The 25,644-nt window shown below is 30.2% G+C and overlaps 1 protein-coding gene across 2 annotated transcripts; it reads left to right on the top strand.

Annotated features, from left to right (window-relative positions):
- The first annotated feature begins 2,456 nt into the window (after nucleotides 1–2,456).
- LOC129221176 (ras-related protein Rab6) lies at nucleotides 2,457–25,563 on the top strand. Of its 2 annotated transcripts, XR_008580481.1 has the most exons (9): nucleotides 2,463–2,626; nucleotides 4,588–4,646; nucleotides 4,797–4,850; nucleotides 11,448–11,553; nucleotides 14,611–14,722; nucleotides 19,439–19,532; nucleotides 22,760–22,823; nucleotides 23,064–24,411; nucleotides 24,459–25,557. XR_008580481.1 is itself a non-coding variant. In XM_054855628.1 (8 exons), exons 1-8 carry the CDS (start codon nucleotides 2,557–2,559, stop codon nucleotides 23,129–23,131), a joined length of 627 nt encoding a protein of 208 aa, XP_054711603.1. In that variant the 5' UTR covers nucleotides 2,457–2,556; the 3' UTR covers nucleotides 23,132–25,563. The 2 variants fall into 2 exon arrangements, 1 of the variants encoding a protein (XP_054711603.1); XM_054855628.1 differs by having other exon boundaries at nucleotides 2,457–2,626; nucleotides 23,064–25,563.
- Nucleotides 25,564–25,644: the final 81 nt, after the last annotated feature.

Genomic DNA, 25,644 nt, shown 5'->3' on the forward strand with positions numbered 1-25,644 from the left:
CGGCTCAACCAGTTAACCGATCACGTGCTTTAATCAACCAATCAACAGCTTAAAATGGTAGCCGAAAGATAGAACGTTGCGGTTAGTAACCCGTTACTCACCGGTCGACCGGCGAGGTTCGTCGAATGCAAACAATAAGTGTTCTTACTTAATTTTTTTCAATGAATTCAAAATGTTTCTCATCAAAATTGTTTGTGAAAGCTGATTAATATTTTTCGATTATCCGGGGAAATTATTCGATTAAGCGGGGATCTTTAGTATTGCATCTATGGGGAAATATTCGGTTCCAGGAGGTTTTATTCGTATAAATGGGTTATTCGTTTATCCGTTACCCGATTAAGCGGGGCTTACAGTATTCAATAGTTTCTAAAGTGCAGAAAAAATTCGAACTATTTTAAGCTGCAGATGCCATTGGCGATGTTCTTCATATCACAAAATCCTTGAAAAAATAACAAGAAAGAGAGAAATAAGACAGTTCAAAGAAAATAGCTAACTTTGGTGTTATATTGAAATATAAAAATAACTCAGTATGTATAAATTTTCATGATTTTTTCCACAATCCCTTTTTTTTACGAGCACTCTGGTATATATAACAAGCAAATGCTGCGGTCTCTTTGCGCTTGTTTTTAGTGAGTTGGACTGTACTACATATATGGGAGCAAGCCCTTGCTACAGGCGGCAACTTCTGAAAGGTGGCAAAATTCACCATAATTATTTTCTTCAAATTTGTTCAAACTTGATATAAAACCTTGAAGGTAGGCGGGTAAGGACTAGTGATGGGCTTAATCGAATAACTCGAGAGCTCTTATTGTCACGAATTCTTGGTTATTGATTGACTCAGCTGGAGTTCTCGATTTTAAAAGATCTGGATTATCAATCGCTCAAGTTCTCGATTTGGAAAGATATTGATCATCAAAAGGTCTCGATAATGCCCATCACTAGTGAGGGCATCAGTTTCAACATTTGCCACAGACATATAAAAATAACAGAAAAATTAAACATCTGGCACTGCTCGCTTTTCATTATCCCCCCCTCCCAAACCAGTATTAAAGACTGAATTCAAAATTTGCCCCCCTTGTCTGACTACGTTTTGCATATGCACCTTTGTGAAGTACTGCCATTATTTTTTTCCTCATTGGAAAAAAAACGGGATTTGGATCGTCATTTATTTTTTCATTTATTTACAGCGGAATGTTTCTGCCAATTACTTTTTTTAAAATCATGGATATGCAGTACATATATGTTACTGCAAAACACCAAAATTAAAGAATGTCGAATTTTACTGGCGATTCCCCAGAAATATTAAGTATATCACCGATGCCTTTGGTATGTGTATGTTGATATGCACTGACTAGTGTTGACATTTACCAGATTTCAGACTTTCACAATTTACCTTTTAATGGGAGTACAATGCATGTCATATTAGGAACTTATGCCGGGGGGGGGGGGCATGTAGCTAAGTTTGATGCATTTTGTTATTGTACCATAATGCGCAAGTAAATGCAATTTTAGCAAATAATTGAAAAATACTAGCCTAGAATTGAGATTTTATATTAGTAAGATAGTGAAGGTTAAACAAATTTACTCACTTTCAACAATCCCTTTTCTTTTTCTTTCTCAACTAGTATAGTACTAACTAGTAAAATTACAACAATGAAGAGAATTTAATTATAATTTCTCATCACAGTCGTAATTCAACTTGTATTGTTGTTCAGCCGGAAAAACATTCCGTTGATTTCTTCAAAACGACGAAGTAGTATAATGACTATGCAGAATATTATGCCATCAAGTTTTAAGTCATAATTAAAATAAGTACTGCATTTGTGGATGAAAACAATGTTAAATTGAAGAAGTATCGCATATTTTAAGTAAATAAAACCAATTATACTTCCAATGTAAAATGAAGGCTACTGCAAAAATGCTACGGTAAACAAAAAACAAGTCTTGCATTGAGTTGACAATTTAGAATTGAAATTTTTCAACAATAACATTCCATTAATTCTAAAATCAACTTTGCAATCAAAACAGACGCCATTGATGTTTTTCTGCTATTGGGAGGGATTTTCCAGACTTACAAGAGCTCGAGAGCAATTGCAAATTTTGCGAGGGAATCGGGACTGAAGACAATCGCAATGTTACACTTGAATTCAAATTGGGGAAATAGCGATCGCATCGGTACATTGCGATCGGCCGTGTTTCACTTGAATCCCTGTGCAAATGAGCAACGATTTTCCTCTGACTTGTGACGTCACATGTCTGCCGTCCGATGTCCGAAAGCGGGAATCGTGTAAAAGGGGTCTTTCATTCATGTTATTACAACTCCAGCATGACGTCACATGAATCGTGCTGCTGAATGTCTGCTTCAGTTGAGCCAGACGTCACAGACTGTCAAGTAAAAAGTGTTTTAAACACTTCTACTTTAACCGGTTAAAGGATTTCTGTCTCCCAGTTGGCTGCTGGGGACGTGTTGGTTTCAGCTTGGGTGTGTGCAAATTGTAATCTCGTTATCGACTTGGTAGTGATTCAGCTTTAATTTATATTTGTGTTATATCAAACATGTCTACATCGGGAGAATTTGGGAATCCCCTACGAAAGTTTAAACTCGTATTTTTAGGTGAACAAAGTGGTAAGTTTGCCGACAAATTAAGCCTATTAATCCATGTCTGAAAAATAGTTTGATTTTCATCTGTCACATCTACGATTGGCGCTTTGAATTGTCGGGGTAAATGACACATGTTTTCTTTTTGATTTGTGTGTAGACAAATCATTGTTAAACTCTTCAAATGAATCGTGCCGTTCTCTACTCACAATTGTCAAAATCAATATTGCTTTGATTACAGTATGATCTTAATAAAATTATTGTACATTGTAGTAAGTCGCACTAATCCGGTTTAATATTAAAAGCTAATGTACTTATCCTTTCTTTTCTTTGCTGATTTTAATATCCTGTATTGTGTTTGTCTTTAAATAGAGCCAGTAAAACTTCATTTTCTGAAAAAAGGTTTTGTTTTCAATGTATGCTTATGTGTCATATAATTAGGTTTGTTTATATATTGAACGATTTCGAGTTTTTAATAGCAGAAGTGTTCATATAGAATTTTTAGAAATCTTATGATTACTAAGACTCTTGTGGTTGTTATTATAACTTGGTTAGCTCAGGAACTTTCAGTTGTGAATTAATTTATAACTCCTACTAAATGATTTGCATTTATTTCATATGCTAATTCATACAAAACAGCAATTGAATAGTTTTATTATTAATATTATTATGGTTATTTATTCGTTTGATCAGCATATTGTATGTTTATTTACTATGTGTTTAAATTTTTGATAAGTATACCTTATATTTTTATGGTTTACCTACAGTGAACTACAGGTATACATATAAAATCTTCTATCCATATGTTGTACTGCACAACGTTTGGGATCAATCAGGTCAGGGCAGGGCCCATTGCAGGACATAGTAGTAACTCAGCTTAAGAGCATTCATGCCTAAACCCAAATTTATTTTCACACCTAATTTTCTAAAAAATTGGGTTAAAATATTCTTTTTGAATTCATCCAAGCATTCATTTTTTATGCGTTGAAATTACTTGCATGTTGACTTTTCCTATGCTACAGTGATTTAAATGAATTTATGGTGGTATACGCCCACATGTAGTAAAAATTTTGCATTGACATGAGTACTTTTTATTTCCTCTCTTAAACAACATTTTGAATAGTCTTTAGCTAATTTCTTTAAATTGTTTTAAAATTGTGTAAATTTTTCAGTACAAAAATTATTTAGGATAATTTAAAACATCTAAGACAGATCCTTTCTAAAATTTGTTTTCAAAATCCCTTTCAGAAGATTAACAATTATAAAAGTGAGCAGAGCGTGTAATTGTTAAAATTCAAAGCCGTTAAAAGTTTTTATTTTTGAAGTTATCATTTTATAAAAATATTTTGAATGTGTAATGTCAGTAGTCGATGTGTTTGCAATTTTATAATGATTAATTAGTAGGAGATATCATTTACTAGGACAAGAAACCTGATGATTTTTTTTTTTTTTTTTTTTGAAAGCTTGAAGTTTCAACTTTAGTATTATAGTATGTTTTCAAGCTTTATTAAATAAAAAATAGAAATAACTTGAGAAATGAGAAAGAAAAGGAAAAACTGTACTTTGTTTTTTAACCTTTAAAATACAGAAGTGTTTTGTATTCCTTACTGGTATAAAGATAGCCTTCTATGATATCATTAGAGCAGTTTTTGTTACTAATGTATGCTATTGAGGAATGGAAAGAACTTTTCCTTTCTGTGGTAACCAATATTGATGATATCAACCAAGTGTGGAAATATTTACTCTTAGTTTTGGTCCGACTTCAAAAGAATTTTGTAAATTTTCAATCTTTTTAAGGATATTAGATACTTAAATCTTTGTTTTCAGTGTTTGATAAAAAATACATTCATGGCTAGAATGTTAGGTTCATTTATTTCTATCTAATATTATGTATCCAATGAACACTATGCTTTTCTGCAATAACAACTTGTTTTCATCTCTAGCCTGCAATTTGTTGCATTTAAAACTGATTCTTGCTTTTCTTTCAGTTGGAAAAACATCTCTCATTACGAGGTTCATGTACGATAGTTTTGATAATACTTATCAAGTAAGCACTTAATTCTTGTTACATCGTTCTTAAATTAAACCAATATTTTTCAGCATGCAACAACTGCAAAAGCATTTATTAAAGAAAAGACATTTGTGTTATTTTACCTGTTATTTTAATTGATGTGTGTCTTCTTACTTTTAATTTTAGGCTACAATAGGTATTGATTTTCTCTCTAAAACAATGTACTTGGAAGACAGAACTGTGAGTAGTATTTGGATTATATTTTACATAATTTAATATTTTTATGATATAGTAGGTTTTTGTATTCAAAACTCTGTAAATGATGCTACATAAAATAAACAACACTACAGGCAAAGAGAAAGCCGTCATTACTTGTCTTGAAGTAAATCTAGCATACTGCAATCAGGAATTCAAGAAGAAATCTTTGTTTTTTAAATTAATACTAAAAAAGCTTAAAAGTTAGGGGTCATTCATTAATTACGTACATGTCCCGAGGAGGGGGGGGGGGTGGAAGAATCTCTATATACCTTAACTTGGGGGAAGGGAGGGTCAGACCCATTCTTACGTAATATTATCCAAGTCGATATTTTATTTTAGAAATCGCTCGGTCATGTGGTTTGGCATGAATCATATTTTGTTTGCTTCTGAAAGGTAGAAAAACATATTAGGATGTTTTTTACTTGTTTTTCAAAGAATGAATAGTGTAACAGATAATAAAAGAATCGCACTCTGCATGGAATGTCTTATTTTTACAACTTAGTATTGCGTCATATATAGTGATGTAAAACACCTGGGTATTTATTTTTAGGGGTAAATACCCAGGGTATATACCCGGGTAAATACCCAAAATGGGTATTTACCCGGGTATTTATTTCAAAAATTTATATTCAACTAAAATACTTTTTTGTCTGTATTTCACTATGTATATATATAACCAACCATATACAAAACAAATTTTTGCCCAAAAAATTGTTTTTTGATCTCCTATTCAAAGAATTATTGTGTGAAACAACTTAGCAATATAATATGATATTCACATTAAATGGGTTGGATATGCCTAATCAATGTCCCCATCTTTCTTTTTTGTTTTTCACTTTTCAAAGCAAAATTTAAAGTTTTACCAGTACAAATACAAAGTGAGTGACCAACTAACTCCTCCTAAATACTAAATGCCTATCGCGTTCTCCCTTTTAACATAGAGCAAAATGATCCCATAAGTATATTTTCAGTCTTCTGTCTACTGCCAACTATCGAAGGTCGAAAGCATTAGAAATTAAAAGCTGAGAAAACAGTTGGTTAACGTCTAAATTAAAATTTTAAAATTAACCAATTAATTAACGATTTGATTTGAATTGTTTGGATCCATCGTTATAGCAACACCATCCATGTATTGCCGTCTGGTAGTGTAGTAGTGTTGTTTGTGTACCGGCGGAGGATCACTTTTAAAGCAAATGTGATATGCGTTTTAGTATTTAGGAGGTTTTGGACAAACTGATTACAACTCAAAGCCAAAACTAACTAGTAACATGATATTATGAAAAATCAATGAAAAGTTGTGCTAGTGCCATCTATGTGACAAAATTAAACTTAAATTCTTTTGCTTTACCCCATAAAAAATTAAATTATCCTGCCATCCTATTTAAGTTTTAGAATAGTTCATTCTAACTTCTGACAGTTTTTTTTTTGATAAGATTTAATTATGCCTTTAATTAAAGAAATTATAATATATAAATTTTTATATTTTTAATCTTTCATTTAACAGTTTATGTTTTAAAAAGAAAATCATCACCTTTTGATACCACCTAAAGTTTTTTTTGGCAAAATGCGTGCGCAATTACTAGGGGATTTACCCTGCCTTAGGATAAATACCCAAAAAATATATTTACCTTCCCACCTGACATCACTAATTGCGTGTATTAAAAATAGTTCAAATAAATTTTCATCATGAAGTACTGGGAAGCAAATGCAAATGAGCAAGGCAACAGAAAACAATATTTTTTTTTTCGCTTATTAATATGAAAACTGTTTCTATATATTTGCTACGTTACCACTTAAACGGCAATAAAATAAATAAATAAATAACATCATAATCTTAATAACTTCTCAGTAAATTCTTTCAAGCATCCTCCATGCTTCCTTTTATTTTTTTTTTTTTTTTCATTTTGGATATGACTAACCTAGATTGTGATTTTGAAATCCTGAAGTTCATCATTGAATTGCTTATACTTGTCCAATTATGACATTGAAAAGAAAGATTCTTTGGTTCACGATATGTTTCTTTCATAATTTCATCAAGTCTTCCAATAAAAAATATTATAAACTGTGTAATACATATGTATGTATCAGTTTTACCAATTATTTCATACTTAGATTTAAAAAAAAATAATTCAGACTTACTTTTTGCATTTTTTTGTAAAATACCCAGTTTTTGGGTATTTACCCAGGGCTTGGGTAAATACCCGGGTAAATACCCAAAAAATATTTACCTACCCACTGGGTATTTACCCGATCCACATCACTAGTCATATACATAGAATACTTGTCGAAAAAACATTCAATCTAGATTGCTTTTAGTAAATATTGCTTTCCAACAAAAGATTTAAAAAAAATTTAGTAATGGTGAATTAAAAACGATTTCTGGGATGTAAGATACTTCATTATCTTGAAAAACGAAACGAAATCTTACGCAAGATAGGGGAGGAGGGAGTTGAAAAATCTTACGTACCCTTACATGGGGGAGGGGGCGACAAAAATTGCCAAAATCATCCTTACATAATTAATGAATGTCCCCTTATTACTTCTTTACATTTTTGATTTAGAAGCTAAAATTGAATGTTAAATCAAAATCAGCTTTATTTTTTGCCATCCTATTCCGCTGTCGATGTGTGAGATTACACAATTTTTTTTTCCAGACTGTAAAAATTCTTTGATTTTAAAACCAAGTTGTCTACATACCTATTTTGAAATTAATTGATTGTTTTTTGCATTTCAATGTTGTTTTGTTACAAAAGTAATCTAAGATTTTTTTTCTGAACAAATTTTATGAAATCATTTGAAATAGAGAACCATGTGTTCAAAAGTAAATATTTTTATTATTTTTAATAGTTAAAATACTTTTTATTCATTAAAATCTAAGTTCTAAATTAGAGAATAGCTCAATATAACTGGTTGTTAAAAAGTTTCAATTTGTTTTACATTAATATGACTTTTATTTACTTAAGTAAAACTGTATAACTTCTACTTTCGCTGTTACTTGTTAATTTTGCAGCAATAATTAACTGCTTGAAAATTTAGTTCAAATTTATTTTCATATAAACTTTTTAGTTTTATCATGATTAGATAAGTTCTTAAGGGTGGTTTTTAAATAATTTCTTAGAATTCTTTTGCTAATTGTTAAAATTTGTTTTAGATTTGCTATAATATTTCCCTGTAGGTAATTTAAAATACTATTTTTATTAAAAAAAAGGAGCATCTTTTCAAAATATGTTTTTAATTAACAACTTAAAACGTTTTAAACACTGCATTTTATTTAGTATGCAACAGTTTTTAAGTAGGGCAACGAAGGGAAACCATTATCATTGGTAACGTAAATCAGGGAAATTTGGTGAACTAAATCAGGGAAAATTCAGGAAACTTTTTTTCACAGTTCCTATCGCCACCCTGACTTAGTATGAGGCTTTTACTGCAGTAGATTATATCTTAAGTGTATCTTTTTACGTATTTTATCAAAGAAAAATCAAGTTATCAAAAAGTGATTATAAAATGGAAAGAACCTGTCTTGCATTGATTTCTTACTTTTGTGAAAAAATGTGGTGAGTAACTAAAATGTTCTACTGGCTACTAAGTGAAAATATGAATTTTCTGGTCTAATTGTGACCTTCAGAATTTCGTTAGAAAAATTTGGTTTTCATAGATTTTAAAGCTTTTAACTTATGCCTTGACAAAAGGGTTCTTTTTAAGCCCCAAAACATGCACTTGTAGTACTGCAATTTGGTATTTTTGATTGATTTTATTTTTTATTATTGATGTTAATATTTTCCACTGCCCTGTTCAAAACTCTATACCTGAGTGAAACTGAGCTCATGAGTTATATACTGCTCTGGTGGGATTTGAAGGTAAAATTGATTTGTATAGAGAAGCCTCATACAGAAGTTCTACATCTGAACCTAACTCAGTATTTCAAAAGTTTTTCTGTTAGCTAACCGTTTCTATCCACCGCATGTTTGCAAAATCTATTGTTTTTCGTTGGAGCTTCTCTCTTTTTTAGGGCTATATTTTGAATTTTTCTTCCGCTTTTAAAAACAATTTAGCCAGAAACATGTTGCAAAATTGCTCAAACCATTAAAGATAGAACTGAAAAAAAGGTTACAAATTAAAAAAATTCTCAAATCAGGAGTCATTATTTTTTAATTTATCCTAAAGCAGTGGTGTAATTTTTCAGTCCTTTGACTTATTTCCTTCTTTTTGAAAAAGTTTGAAACAGAGGGAGACAGAAGAAGATAAAAGTTAAAAGTAATAAATAGTATGGAGAATATTTAGGCAAGTGAGTTCTTTTATTTGTTGTTGTTGTGTGCCAACTAGGCTGGCAATTTAGGGTACACTGCTTCACTTTTCAAGCTGTACCGTAATTTGGTGTGAAGTCCGACTTCTACAGTACACACATGCCATAAGGACCCGTTTATAGGGTAGGAAACCATTCGCAGCACAAAAACACATTCACACAAAGAAAGGACATGAGCAGGAGAGAGAAAGTACGTCCATTCCCCAGCCGTAATTCAAAGCCAGACCTTCCTGTCGCAGTCAGACTTCTTTGACCACTAGACAAGGCAGGCAGCATTTTTTGAATTTGATTTGTGTGATTATAGTAAAGAACCACTATTAAGCCTAGTGATAAAAAATACATTATTCTTGAGTAAAGTGAGACAATTAGTTATTTTATTTCGTATGCAACCATCATAGTTCTTCAGTCTATTTATATTTTCTATTTTGGAACACTTTTTGCAAAAAATCAGTGTTTGATTTTTTAAGTATGAAGCTCTTCATTTAATTCTTTTATTTACTTGGACATTAAATTTGGTACAAATCACACTTTTTATTTTTAAAATTTTTATCTTTGAAAGTCTTGCAACTTTCACACTTGTCAAAAGTTGCTATGATCAGGTGGATTGGTAATTATTGAGATTGTTCACCAGGGTCAGATTTAAAATACAATTACAAAATTATTTTATTCATTAAAATGTCATCTTTTCTATTTTGATTTTGAGACTGCGATCTATGTTAAGAGTTCAGTTTTTCCCCCCGCCCCTTTTAATATTTAGATTTGTTAAAAGGCTCGTAAATAAATTTGTTTATTTTCGTATAAATTTCAATTCTGTAATTATTTTGAGCGTGAGTTTTCAATTGTCACTAAGTTAATTGTTAAACTAACTGAAATTTGGTTTAGAAGCTGTATTAAGTCATTTTCAACATAAAATATAGTCCCCCCCCCCCCCATTTTTTGATTTAAATATCTATTGTTTACCAACAGTTTTTTTTTTTTTTTGAGCAATCACGATTGCTTATTGTTCTCATTTGACACCGTCTTTGGTGTTCGTGCCTTTTTCAGCCCCCACACGTCACCCGCACGTTCGACTCTGTTCCCCCGGTAGCCGCTCCTGATCGGTGTCGTCCTACACACATGCATGCTCATACACATACACACAGCGCCTTTACACACATACACACACGCCAACGTGCATACACACATCTAATCACACAAGACTTGGAGGGACAGGAGCCGTGTCTAGAAACAAGTGAGTAGGGTCCTGTCGCAACTCGTGATTGCGTAAAAATTAAATTTGAATTCAAAATTTCAGAATTCAAATTAATTTTTCCTTTTTTTTATTAATTTTTTTTTAAAGTAAAATCTACTGTTTTTCCAAATTTTTTTTTCAAAAACGGCAGGTATACCATTAAGTCTGCCCAAAACTATCTTATCTAGCATCTCATTTTTTATTACTACACTAGCTGCATCGGCCGGCTTTGGACGGTCTACCTCAAAAATGAAAGTTATGTTAAGTGACGCCTGTTCAACAATCAGGCATGGGAAAAAAAAATCTAAAATTTCCCGAAAGATTGTGGAAAAATAACACAAAAGTCAAAATTTTTGTTCCTCCCAGTTACAGGAAAAATCTCAAAATAAAAGCCAGAATTTTATTTATTCATCTTCGAGAAAAAATAAAAGGATAACAAACTTCCTTCTGAATGATTTTATGCACGCTAGAAATTTTTATTCAACAATGACCATGATCAACAATGAGTTTGTAATTGAAGGCTTACCTGTATTTTTAGCGGGAAATTAGTTAAAAAGTTTTAACTCATGTTCTAATTACCTTAAAACATCAGAACAAATTTTATATCATGCAGAAAAGTTCAGGATTTCTATGCATATTTTATTCTAAATCCCCCCTTCCCCATACGTTATCCCCTTTTCTTTTATATTTATTTTTTATTATTCCTTTATTCCTTTTTGGGTGTTCATGTACCTCCCTACAAAATTTGGTTGAGATCCGACACAAACTATGGATTTGTATAGGGAACACACATTCATATATATTCTTTGTTTTATTTATATAGATTTCTTGCATATTGTGTCATGTTCCACAATGTAAACTTTCTATTTGTTCTTTGTTGTATTGATTTTTTAAAGTGATAAACAAGGCTTATAATAGCATTAGTTTTTATGTTCATAAATCAGTTGATTCATAGTTTTTTTTCCCCCTTCTTTTGTTAACTGTTAACATTCATTGGTTTGTTATACCCATTTTAAAATTTCAACATAATTTTTGTTATCAAAAGGTAAGACTTCAACTATGGGACACAGCTGGCCAGGAAAGATTCAGAAGTTTAATTCCTAGTTATATACGAGATTCAACTGTAGCTGTTGTTGTGTATGATATTACAAGTAAGAGTGTTGTATAATTACTTTGTAGATTGATTGTGAAATTAAACAATATTATATTGTATGTACCATATAAGCAGGGCCAAGCCATTGTTATGCCATATTATTTCAGTAACCTCAGCATGTTTTCACACAATATATCTCAAGGAATGATTTTTTATAAAAATAGAATTTATTCATAGGTTTTAGAAAAGGTTTTTGCATATTAGTTTTGACATTAATGGCAAGTCAAATTAGTTTTTCACTGGGTAATTTTTTTAAACAACAGATTTTATAACACGTTTTTTAAAATCTCAATAGACCTAGTTTTCTTATAAATCCCCTCATCAGTGCCTTATGTAGAACTTAATTGGGGTGGAGATGCATATTATCATTTTCATGGTGAAAGCAGTTTCTTTATTTTAGAATTAACCACTTTTAAAAACTAAAAATGAAAGTATAGAATATGTATCCATTTTATTTCTTTTTAAAATGTTCAGGGATTTAAAAAAATATTTTAATATACTTATTAGAATTACAAAGATCATTTAAGAAAAATAATGAGGATTTGAGAACAAACATCTCTGTTTTTCCAGAATCCTTGTAATCCAACATCAAAGGGAAAAAGCACTAAAATTAACAATATCCCACTCCATTTTTTTATTATTGTTATTATTATTTTGGCTATATCACTTGTTTCTATTGTTCCTGTTATCAAGATAATAACACAACTGCTGGTTTTTTTTTCCTATTTTTCTTTCATTTACAAACATCAGACCATTCTTTGCCATTATTAAAATATTTAATGAACTCCAGTGTTGGATTTACCATGTTGCAGTTGTGAAAGGACCAGGCGACACAGAGCATTGAAAGGTTCGATCCAAAAAGGCACATGAAATTTCTTAGATCTAGTTCTGTTCATCTCTATAGGGTTCCCAAAAAGGTATTGCAATAGACTCCCAACCTGTTAATCCACCACTTATGAACTCTCAACTGCTTTTTGATTTGTTGATATTTCTACCTAATGAGCAATTCTCTAACACATGTCCCGTGCATAACGCTAAATTTTTAATTTTTTTCTAACTAACCAAAGCCTACAAAAATAATGCTGTTGGGGAATAATACATGCTTTGATATACTATCAAAAGGTAACACTTATTCCCACATTTAATTAATAATTACTTGAATAAAATAAAAAACTGAGCTTTACGCACGGGACATTTTTTTGTGGATTGCCCTAATGGTAAAAATAAATTATTCTTAAATAAAAGAAGGATAATTTTTGTTTCTTATGCAGTCATCATAATTCGTCTGCCATTTTATTCATATTTTCAATGTTTGAACCTGTTAAAAAAAATTATCGTTTAAATATAAAGCCCCCTCCTCCCCCCCACACACACATCCTTCTCCTACTAGTCAGTATCATTTACAAACAGTAGGTTTAAAAATCATAGTTCATTCACAGATAAGGGCAGAGAACTATCCCCTGTAATTCCCGATTAGATTTGGGATTAGTCAATAAGTTTGAAAAAATTTTCTTATCATGAACAAGAATGTTAGATGAAATCCTCCCATTTATTTGGATAAACCTTCTGAGATATTTTTAAAAGACAAAAAAAATCCTTTAGTAAATAAACTTATTTTAGTGGGTGGTGGCTCTTTAACTGTTTAATGTGTGTTGTTAGTGTTCTAAACATTCAAGTTCCATACACTGATTTGAAATTTTTGAATTGCTTTATTCTTTCACTTGGATACTTATTAAAGTTCCTTTTGTATCATATTCATAGCTACTGAGCTCAGACATGATAATCTAAATTTATCATGTTTGAATTAGGTTCAATGTTCGAGATTATGTTTTGTTTTATTGTGTTATGAAAAATATCGAAAACGGAATGAATATTTTATATGTATTTGTGAAATTAATCTTTCTTTCATTGATCTAATACAGTGAAACCTGTGTAAGTTGACCACTTGCCGTGCAGTACTTTGGTGGTCAACTTAGACAGGTGGTCAACTTATAAAGAGTGGTAATGTTTTTTTTTTGTCATTTCTTGCACCATGGACCATGTATTCATTTCTGGAATAATTGACACTTACTCTTTCTGTTTAACTCAACTTTTATTGTTTAACATTACTTTGAAACAATAATTAAAAATGTTATTCAAATATTTTTGCTTTTTTTCCTCGTTTTTTACTTAATTAGACACTAGTTTTAGAAATTCCGTATGTGTCAGCTAATTTTTGCCGACTTTCTAGCTTTTCATATAATTTTAATATTTCATACTTTTTATCAATCTCAAGTTCAACTAACTTTCTTTTTAAAACCATTGTATGTAAAACTTTTACACAAAGAGCAACAAGCTGGACTCTCCTAGTTCATATAGGCAGTTGAAAATGAAAATATCCTATCTCTTAATCCCTTGCACCAGAAATAAGTAACTTTTCTCTTTAGCACAATTCCAGTGTTGCCTGAAAATATTGCCACTTTAAGAAAACTTTTTCTACTGACACCAGTTTTCTATTTTCATTGAACAGAGAGTACAAAAAGCAATCTCAAATAGAACAACAAAAGAAAAACAAGTTCAGAGAATAAAGAGCAGCATAAGCTTTGTGCTGTTGTCTTATTTAGTTGGTAAAATGCTGGTCTAATGCATCAAAATTATTCTTGGAAAGCAATCAAAAATAATAATAATAAAAGAAAATAATTTGCTTGATTAAGTTTAAAAAAAAAAAACAAGTGGTCAATTTACAAAGGGTTTTTTACAATACTCCGAACCAAATTTGGTGTACATTAGTGGTCAAGATAGACAGGTGGTCAAGATATACAGGTGGTCAAGATAGAGAGGTGGTCAAGTTACAGAGGTTTTCCTTCATTATATAACATAGGTCCAATTCCGTTCCCGACAAAAGCGGTCAACATAGGCAGGTGGTCAACTTACAAAGGTGGTCAATTCTACAGGTTTTACTGTAATATATATTGCTCATTTTAAAGATAATTTATGCTTGTTTTACTTAATATTGTTTAAATGTCCTAATCCCAGTTTGTACTGTTTGATCTACACACTATATATTTTATTTCAGATGCTAATTCATTTCATCAAACATCAAAATGGATTGATGATGTTAGAACAGAACGAGGCAATGATGTTATCATAATGTTAGTTGGCAATAAAACAGATTTGGCAGATAAAAGGTATTTGACCCAAGTGTTGATGTATATGGTAGGCATAGTGCATATCAGTTCAGGCAAAAAAAAAAAAAAAAATCTTACCTTCTCAGTCTTAAAAGTTTTTGAACATAACATGTGTTAAAGTACAGAAAAAAGTAAGTTTCAAGCATATTTTTGGTTCTTAATTCAAGATACAGTCTGCCTAGGATGGCAACTTGGGCGCCCTTTCTCACTTCTGATTGTTAACGAATATTTCAAACTGCTTTTACTTTGGAACAGTGCTCAACATTTTCTTGCAGATTTTTGTATTTAAAAGATAATCATTTTCTCTTGAACACAAAATGCACCATTTGGAAATATGTGCTTATTTTTTCTTGTTACAACAATTTGAAAGATTTATTTTTTTTTTTCAAAGATAATTATGATTTTGAATTTTTACTTTTGATTAGTATCATTAACTACTACGTTCCCTGAAATAGAGAGCTTCCACTTTTGAGTTAAACAGGTTTTAGAGGCATTTGAAGAAATGAGGGTTTTTCAGGAACTGTGTATGTAAATGTAGAATTGAAAAAATGAAAATTCAAAATTTTACATGGTAGCAATTGATCTATTGACCTGTAGACACTTTTAATTTAGTTATATAGTCCCGATTTCATTTCTAATTGCTGTTTCATTCGGAAATTTAATTTTTATGAAAACATGAGTTCAGTCATCAGCTGGTTTGCTGGCTGAAACCTTTCAACTTAGTGCTGAAAGATTCATTTAACTCAGTAACATTCTTGTTTTCAAAAAAATAAAGCCCTTGATAAAGTAGCAGTTAAAAATGAAAATATGGCTGTATAACTAAATTAAAAGTCATCTGGCCGCTTACTGCTGAATAACATTTTGAATTTTCAAGTCATCTTTTGTATGTGTTGAGTTCTTGAAAAACCCTCATTTATTTTCAAATGCCTCTAAAATACAAAGTGGAAACTTTTTTTCATTAAATCTAGTACTCAATAGTACTGTTCAACAATACAGAAATAAATTGAAAATTTTGAAAAAAATTAAAAAGTGGATTTTTTTTTCAATGATGTAAAAAAAAAAAAAAAATGAGAAAAAGGAAACCCGTATTTCTAAATGGTGCTTCTGATGTTAAAGAGAATATGATTACCGTTAAAAAAAAAAAAATATATATATATATATATATATATATATATACACACACACACACACACACACACACCGTTCCAGAGATGAAGCAGTTTGGTGTTTTTGTCAAAAATCAGTTGCGAGAAATGCCGCCCTGGTTGTCCTTTTCAGCAGGCTGTGTCTAGGACCAGATTTTTTTTTTTTTTTTTTTGTGAAAAACAAAATATGCCTGTTATTTACTTTCTCCAAAATTTTAACCTATATCAAATTAAGAAACTTCCAAGACTATGAAGGTAACCCCGCCTCCCCTTGCCTGAATTGACATGGACTATACCAGTAAAACTTCTTAAGAGCAATCAACCGCCATTTTCTATTAAAAAGAAAAAACCATGGAATCTTTGACCAAGGTTTTTAAGTTATGTAATAAACTGGCGCTGCAGAAATTATTACTTAGAAACAAATATCTACCGTCAGTATTTTACGTATTAAATTAATTTTATAATATGTTCGAATACCAGTTATATTTTTACAAAAATCCATTGAATTGTACTTAAATTAAACTTATATACTTAATAGAACTTAAAATAAAAGTTTACAAATATTTTTACTATAGTGCACTGTTAAAATCTATATTTATCTTAAAAGTTAATGAAAATTAATTGAATGAAGTTCAGGGTTGGCAAAAACCCGGGTTTTTTTAAAAAAGCCCATGGACCCAGGGTTTTTTGGGTTTTTTAAATAAAACCCAAAAAACCCAACTAAAGCTGGGTTTTTTAAAAGAAATGTGGGTTTTTTTGTCTTTTTTTAGGGGAAAGGTGGGGTACTCGTAGCATATTGTAGCATAAGTATATGGACAAAGCACAAAAATTGTCTTGATAAAAAAAGCTGGAAAATTCAGCGTTTTCTGAAGAAAGGTATAAAAGACGACAAAATTCAAGAATGGTGAAGTTTCAGATTTTTTTAGTTTCCATGATTACTAACAGTGAAGGCAAAGTTACTTCTTGAGTGATAAAACCTATTGTTTATTTGTTCGTTTTTTATTTCGACATTTTTTTTTTGTATTTTACTTTATTGTATTTCATTTTGTTATGCAAAACTACTGTAGAACCTCAAGTAGTTTAAATCCCTTTTTACTGAATTCCAGCTTAATCAAGACATTTCTTTGAATTTTATGTTGCCTGTTTTTCTATTTCTGTGTACGGAGTAAGAAATATTAAACTTTTTCGTAAGGTAATGAAAATACTGTACATGCTATTCCGTTTTCTGTCCGACCATTTGTAAAACCTGTTAATTTCTAAAAAATATACCTTGTTTATTCGAGTTTTGTGACGTGTTGGTTTGCAGAAAATAATTCACATAAGAGCCTCTTAGCTAAAGTAGTATCCTTTGTACAATCTGCAAATATTGAGAAAATCTGACGTGACAGGACTTAGTCAAGATAATTTGAGTACCTTATTGACCAGTTGAAGGAAAAAAGTTAAATACATTTATTTAAAACTTTTGAAGCATTTTTTAATGCCCTTAAGAGTTAAGAAATACTATTAAAGTTCAAAATTCATTTTTTATGTCCATTGCCTATTGTGAAGAAGAAATAAAAAAGAAGTTTAAATTGTTAAAGTATTTAAATTAATTATTTAAAAAAAAAAAGTTCTCAGAAAATTTTAAAAAACCCAAAAGTGGGCTAAATAATGGGTTTTTTTAAATGGGTTTTTTCAAAAAAACCCATTGGGTCCAACCCAATTGGGTCCAATCCGGCCAACCCTGATGAAGTTGCAAAAAAGGGAGAAAACAGTACAATATTCCCAATCAAACTAAAAGAAAAAAGAATTTAGTCGAGAGAAATCTCACCTTACTTTTTTTCCGCGTGTTAAACCTGAATTGTAAAATGTACTTAAAAACAGTTGATAATTTTTCATGTTTTGGATACTGCTTGTATACGATTTTCTCCCATAATTTGAAAAGAAATATTTAAATTATTTTAAGGTGTAAGTTTTTATTTAAGTTTTTTTTTTTTTGAAAATTTTTCTTTTTCTTTTACTAACCCCTCCCCGAAAAAAAGTGAGTTTGCATTAATATTTTATAGATATGTCTAAATCAAGGCGACTAGACAACATCATCAAATGGAACCTTCTCTACTGTTTTATAAAGCCTGAAAAGCACAAAATATTTTCAGTCATTTACTTTTTAAAGCAAGTATTGATTTACATTTGAAAAGGTGAAAAATAAGAGAAATTTCTGGAAAAGTTGTTAAGTGGTCTCTCTACTCTCCTTAAGAATTTTTAATTTAGTGTAGATGGGAAGAATGGATCTATGCTTTTAAAAACTTGGCAATGAGAAGAAGAGCTTAAATGTATAGTCATTTGAGGTAATTTTGAATCATATTGGTTAACTTTGTACCACTTCATACTTTTTTAATATATTTGACTTGAGGCTTCTAACAATGCTATGATATCAGTTTTTCCTATTTTTAGTTTGAAAAATAAATGAGCAACAGTGCACACAGCTGATTGTATGATCTATTAATTTTTAAGTTACTGTTTCGAAACTACTGATTTGATGTTATTAAATTTCTTCTACTTTATTGTAATATTTTATGTAATACAATTAATTATAGAGTTTGTGTGATGTTATAAAATACAATTGGGGTGTTTTTAAGCATTTAGATACATTATACTGCTACTTCAAAATTGCACTTTTTTAAAATTTCTCATATAATTCCAAAATATCTAAAGCGCCAGGTGTGAACCAGGTTAATAATTCATTCTTTAATGGTTGTTACATTTATCATTTCTAAATTTTGGATATCTATTCAATTCAATTATGCTTCAGTTTCAGCCTATAGATACAATTTAAAATGAGTGGAGCAGTTAAAATTAGAGAAATTATGGATCAAAGTTACCCTGAATGACTGTACTTGTTCCTGTTTTTTTTTTTTTTTTTTTTTTTTTTTTTTTAATGATCAAAGTTACAGCACAAATGAAGGGATTACTTGTGTTCTTCAAAACATGCCATTGGGATAGTCCTGAACCAGGTAGCAGAAACAGTAAGACACTATGGCGCCCATCGCAGATTTTTAAAGACTATTTCTGCATTGGAGTTTTATTTTTTTGCTCTCTGCACTAATTTTTCAAGTGAAAGCAGCAAAATACAGTTCAAAGTCTGCTACAGCCCTCAGTGGCTAAGGGTCAAAACTTATTCCACCAGCTTCTTGTTCCTTTTGCAAACTACTCTTGCTTTTTTTAATCTCCATCACAGGCTGCTGAAAAACATTCTGCTGCTGGGGTCCTGAAAAAATAGTAGGGGCACGCTTATGGATATAAACAGAAATTCATGAAATTAAAAAGCATCCCGCACCTTTAGCTGCACCATTGATACTTATTGCAAGAGATGGAAAGCTGTTTTATAGCACTTTTAGGATCACTAATCATGCAACTAATAAAAGTATATTGGCATAATTAATACAAAATCTTTAATTGAACTGTTTATTTCAAAAACTCACTAAGCCCCAAGCTCTAAAATATTGCATCATTTTTTGATAAGGATTACAATATTTAGACCGGAAATTAATACACATTCAGGTATGTTATAAAATCTCTTCTTTATCTCTAGGCAAGTTACCACAGAAGAAGGCGAGAGGAAAGCAAAGGAGTTAAATGTTATGTTTATTGAAACTAGTGCTAAATCTGGATACAATGTAAAACAAGTGAGTAATTATCCTTTCTTGAAGCTTCTTTTCTTCTGACTTTTATTTTTGCTTCTGTCACAAATTGAACCTTAATGTAGTATTTTGTCGATAAAGTTTCTTTCATGTGAGTGAAATCTGATAAAGTGAAATCACGAAAATCAAAACTGAAACTTTAAGTATTTAATTTAGCAAAAATTAGCAGCAAAGTTTTCTTATTTTTGTAATCTGCACTATCTGAATAATTAATAAATAGCTTCAAACTAGTTAAAACACATTGTTTGCCAGTTAGTTTCAAGCAAAATTTATTTTTCAAAAAATATAAAAAGGCATTATAACTTAAATTGATATATCCTCTAATAAAGGTTAAACCAAACTTAAAAGCAGGGGTGCAAAATATGTTATAACGCTGGAACTAGCTTTGGGGACAATTTTTACTTTTAGAAGAAATTTTCGTTTTCGTTGTTTTTTTTTTTTTTTTTTTTAAGAGCTACTTTCTATTGAATATTTTGATGCCATGCAGAGACAACTCAAGGTTTTTACCAAATTACAAACTTGTAAAATTAATATATATTTTTTAAATCAGCCAAGTCTTTTAATTTTTATAGATTGTGTTTCTGAAATTTGGCTACTGACACTGATAATGCATATCAAGCTTATATGCTGATTAATATATGTAATTGCTAAGTTCTCTGTATTTACTCAATACATTTTATGAGACAAATACGATTGGAAAAATGTTGGGCAAAAAGTTTGTTTTTAGAAAATTTTATGCTGAAAATGGTTTTTCACCCCTGCTTGAAGGAAAAGAAATTAAAAGATGATAAACTTTTAAATTTTATTGATGTTTCAATGTTTTGTAATTTAAATATGCAGGAGTTACATGTTTATTTTTTTTAATTTAGTATTTTGAAATGTTAATATAACAATTGTATTATTTTATTACTGAATTTGATATGACATCTGAAAATCTTTTTTGTAAATTAATAAATAGACTTGGTTTGGGTTCACTTTGTTAAATATATGTGTAAAAAAGTAAGATGTTACAAAACAATATGAATTGATGTAACTCAAAGTTGATGTATCAGCATCCCATCTTTGTTTCAATTTTCAATGTTGATGTTTTGTCATTGATGTCGCATATTTACTTTATGTGATTTATTGATGGATATTTTGACCTCTTGAAGTAAGATTTTTTGAAAGAGCTTATATTCATACAGAAAGAACATATTTTATAATTTCACCACCTTTTTACCCAATATGACCTCAAACTTAAATCTTATTGCATAAAGAAAATTCTTAAACTTTTTGTTATAAATTTTAGTTCTGAAATATAAATAATGTTATGATTACTTTTTGTGTTTAAAAATATTACATAAACCAGTGTTTTCTAACCTTTTGTTGGCCAGTTCCCTCCCATAAAATTGCCTTGCCTCCATGGTGACCTATAATTTGTATTACAAGGTATAAATGTCTTTTCATGTTGCATAATTTACACCTGATTCGACCATTAATTTGGCTTTAAAAATCAGCATCTAAGAATAAATGGAAAGTAAGAAAAATGTTGCTAAAGTAAAATGACAAAAATTGATTAATAACTCATTGTATTGCTCTCTGGTGGAGGGGAGAAATTTCCCTGGTGGGTCATTCATGCACCCACTTTGTTTTTACCCCAACTTTGGCATCCGGGTCGATGCAACATCACAAACGCTCGGGCCAGTGATGGATTCCCCGCTAGTGTGTTTCTTTTAGATTAGTTACAGATCTAGTGAACTTTGGGTAGCAATAATTCCATCGTTCGAAATTATTGAGTCTATTCACATCTTGATTAAATTTCCATACACAATGTTTTTACAGTAGTATACACATTTTGAAACCATATTCTATCAGCTACTTTTCTACGGGAACCTCAAACACAAATCTTATCTACATTGATTTGCAGCTCATCTTTTGCCTTTCTCAAGTGAAACGCTCAAAAACAAGTCACTATTCTCTTGTCTTCGTCACATCCTACCATTGGTTCGCTGAGCATTTCCTGTCCCCAAGGGCCACATGTGTCCTGCACGTGTGACACTTATTTCATTAATCTCAGGCCATCCCAAATCTCAGGCCATCTTGGCCTGAGATTTGACATATCCATACTGGAAAACATGATTTTAGATTTTGTCTACAATATTCTTGTTTGACCCTAAACCTAAGGTACACACTTCGTTATCCAAAATATGAATTTTTTTGAAGAACTAATATTCACTGACAACAAAGGTTCCCAAACTTGTTTTTTTTTTTTCTTTGGACTTGTAAGGCATTGAAATATTTACTTTTGATGAGTGTTCCAAAACAGAATGAATTAGATGGGAATCTCCCCCCCCCCCTCCCCCCATGAAGATCATTAGATGAAAGAATGGTTGCATGAAATTGTTACAGAACAAATAAAAAAATTTACCCAAAAGTGTGAAAATTTACAATGAGAGTTTCTCTTAATATTGAATATTTAAAGAATCTATACCTTACATAGAACACATTTTTCGAAACTTGGTATGTGACTCAGTTTAGTTCACTCTAATGTGGAAAATTAAAAGAAAAAAAAGTTTTTTTTTTTTTTTTTTTTTAATTTATTGTATGTGAATATGAAAACCCTAATTGATATTGAATTAATAGGGAAGGAAAAAAAAATAGAAAATTTGTTTCCTCAAAAAAGAGATAGAAAGTTTCATTTTCCATAACTTTAAAACAAACTTTTGAAGCTTAATTTGGCAGAGTTAATTTTTCTGTCATGTAAAATGTTGCATTCTTAAAAAGTAAATAAGTATTTAAGTACACATAAAAAAAAATTGTACTTGGCAGGTGATAGCAGTTATTAAATGTCTACCTTTTTAGTGATAACTTGCTTAGATGCTCTTATTTGCATCTCATGCAATCCCAATTTTTTCTTTTGTTGACATGGTCCCTTTGAAAACCAAAGTATACTCCTGGGGGGTCCCTGTGGACCACTTTGGCTGCCACTGATTTACAGATGCTTCTGGTTTTTCAGATCAGAAGATGCTGCCTGTTTAATTATTTTTTTAATGTGTAATATAAATTTGACCTTACTATACTCACATTCATTTTATGTATTAAAAAGCACGTATTATATTTGCAGTTCCTTTATTAAAGAAATTCTAGCACATTTTGTGTTTCATATTTCTAAAGTTTTGCATTACAAGTATATTTATGATTTATGATTTTTTTTTCCTTTTAATTTTTTCTAGCTTTTCAGACGTGTGGCAGCTGCTTTACCTGGTATGGAAACTCCTGAACGAACAAAAGAGGATAGTATCCTTTTTATACTGCTCAAAATAAAAGTTTCAGTCTTTAGTTCTTTGCTTTGCTTTTAACTATTTTTGTTTAATGTCTGCCAATTTCTTATTTCATTTTTCCGTCAATAGTGCCACCGATTTGTACTTGTTGTGTTTGTGCACTTGTGTCAAAATGTTTTTTTTGTTTAGTTTACAAAACAGCATGATTTGCTTTTTTTTTTTTCGTTTTTTATTTTTCCTTGACTGTTTGCTCCAGTTGTTGATGTGGACCTTAAAGATGCCCCCAGTGAACCAGCTAAACCAGATAACGGTTGCATGTGTTAGAGAACTGCTTCACATTTGCATCTTGGCTTATGCCAACTGCTGTTTGCTGTCCTCTTTTTGTACTTAAAAGTGTCATCTCATCAGAAGGCTAGTCATTGTTTTAGAAGTCTTCTGAGTAGCAATTCTTTTGTGAAAGAAATTTCTGCAAACTTTACAGAATGACTTGATTGGCTGTTCTAACTAGCATGAGTGCTTTGTTTTGCTTTGAATGGTGCATGTTTCAGATTGCTTACAAGCTGGACTAAACATTTGCTATGAAAATTGTATTTTATAATGTCTTTCCGATTCATATTTTGTGGAATTTAACAAGAAATGCCACAGTAGTTTTGTAGGGCATGATTTGTAAAAATGTATATAAAATATACAATTTTGTAGCAATTTTGCATTTGTATCAATTAATACCGAGTGATATCTTTTTATGAAGTCTGAAGTTTTGCATTGCATTTTAGAATTGTAAAGAGATGCTAGCTTAAATTCTTTATATTTATATATATTTATAAATATTTATTTATTGTAGGATGGGTTTGTATTTCAATTGCTTTATTTATTAAAAGCTGTACAAACTTTTAATCATTAATTGCCCTATATGATACATTCAGCCATATTTGTCACATTTAACTGTAAATAGTTCATAGTATAATGTTGGAAATTACATTCATTTTATCTTGATTTCCAAAAGTTGGTTTGTATGTTTAATACCTTTAAAGTTACACAATTGCAATTGTATATAGCTTGGTGTTTAATGGTTTTTTTTTTAAGGTGAATTGCTTTTTTGATTTATTTGACAAGGTACACATTGTTTTAGAATTTGAATTGAGATCTCCTAAATATTTTTGAAAACATTCTTACTTTAAGCAATAATTTTGTGATATAATAAATTCTTTGCAATGACTTTTTTTTTGTTATTTGCATATATCAAGTATTTACTGTGATATATAAATAAATTGTATATTCTTCACTTCAATGAAATTTCAATTTAATTTTTTATTACATCAGAGCAAAAATTCTGTAAAGATTGGGGGGGGGGATTCATTATGTTAGCTATTGAATAATGATGAATTTTTCATTTTTACAATTCCCTGTCATTATGATAGCTTTGCAGTAGATATTGGTAGGGATGTTTTTTTTTTTTCTTCTTTCTTTATTTATTTGATACAGTAGACCCTCAACTTTATGAACTGTTTAGGACTAAAAAAAGCGTTCATAAAATAGAATAACAATTTGTCAATAAAAGTTTATTTGGGACTGGTAAGATTATTATTAGTGTTCATAAATTAAAGGTTCATTTGGGACTGGTAAGATTGTTATTAGTGTTCATAAATTAAAGGTTCATTTGGGACTGGTAAGATTATTATTAGTGTTCATAAATTAAAGGTTCGTAAAAATCTAGCATCAATTGTAGTAACTGTTATTAATAATTGACCAAATGAAATGGTTTTGTTTACTTTAGCTTCCATTCATAAGTACTAAAAAAGTTCTAGGAAAGGGAATAATTGAAATGTACTGGATTTTCTGAGGCGTGGAGTTATGTGCATAATGAAAATATTCTCCTGTACTTAACTTTTTAGTAACTATTCTCGCTCCTCTCCTCTTTTCGTTTTCTTGAAAATGTTTCTCTGCAAAGATATTGAGTACACCAAATTGTAAGTTCTGCCTTTATGCCTTTGATACGGCATTAACATCTACATTGGTGCAGTGGGATTTTTCAGATCACAAATGTCCCGAGTTTGAAAATCTGTTGCAAAAATTATGAAGGAAAAAAATCATTTTTGTAACTATATATTGTGTAGCTAGCTTAACAAAGATTATATTCTTGCGTTACAGGCATGTTGTCCTTGTAAAGCTATACATCATATGTTTACAAAAATGATTTTTGGTTTTTTACAATAGTAAACTTTTTTTTTTTTTTTGCAAGGTCATGAAATTTCGTTTTTGAGATTCTATAAACTCCCTGTTTATAGAAATTGTGCAGCAATTTTTGTCCCCTTGTTTTCTTATGAACTTTCCTTATTCACTGCTTAATTTTCTCCTTTTGATTTTAATAGAATTAAAATCTAAAAAAAAAATTCATTTTTTTAACATTCACTTGTTTAGGAATTATCAATTTATTCCACTAATGATTGTAAGTTTTATTTTCTTAACATAACTTACTAAATTGTTCTTTTTATTCTTATTATTAATCAGTTCAATAGTTTTTAAAATTATGACTTATTTTATTATTTTGAACTTTTTGAGTTATGTTCCAATTGTGTTTAGTTTATTTTGTGTGCAAGCTATCACATTGATATATATAATGATACTAAAATGTGTAAGAATTGTAAATATCCCTCTTTCAATTTAAGTTTCACAATTGTGTTCTGTTTGTGTCCTTTATTTCAATGTCACCTAATTTAAAAGATGTTTTATTCAAGGAAAAATAAAACTAAATTATATGCATTAATAGAAATGATGTTACTCTATTTCGTGATTTATGATGAAGAAAAATATGATGCTTTAATATAATTCAGTAGTTA

The sequence above is a fragment of the Uloborus diversus genome, chromosome 4 (assembly GCF_026930045.1).
Source record: "Uloborus diversus isolate 005 chromosome 4, Udiv.v.3.1, whole genome shotgun sequence".
In the NCBI taxonomy this organism is placed as follows: domain Eukaryota; kingdom Metazoa; phylum Arthropoda; class Arachnida; order Araneae; family Uloboridae; genus Uloborus; species Uloborus diversus.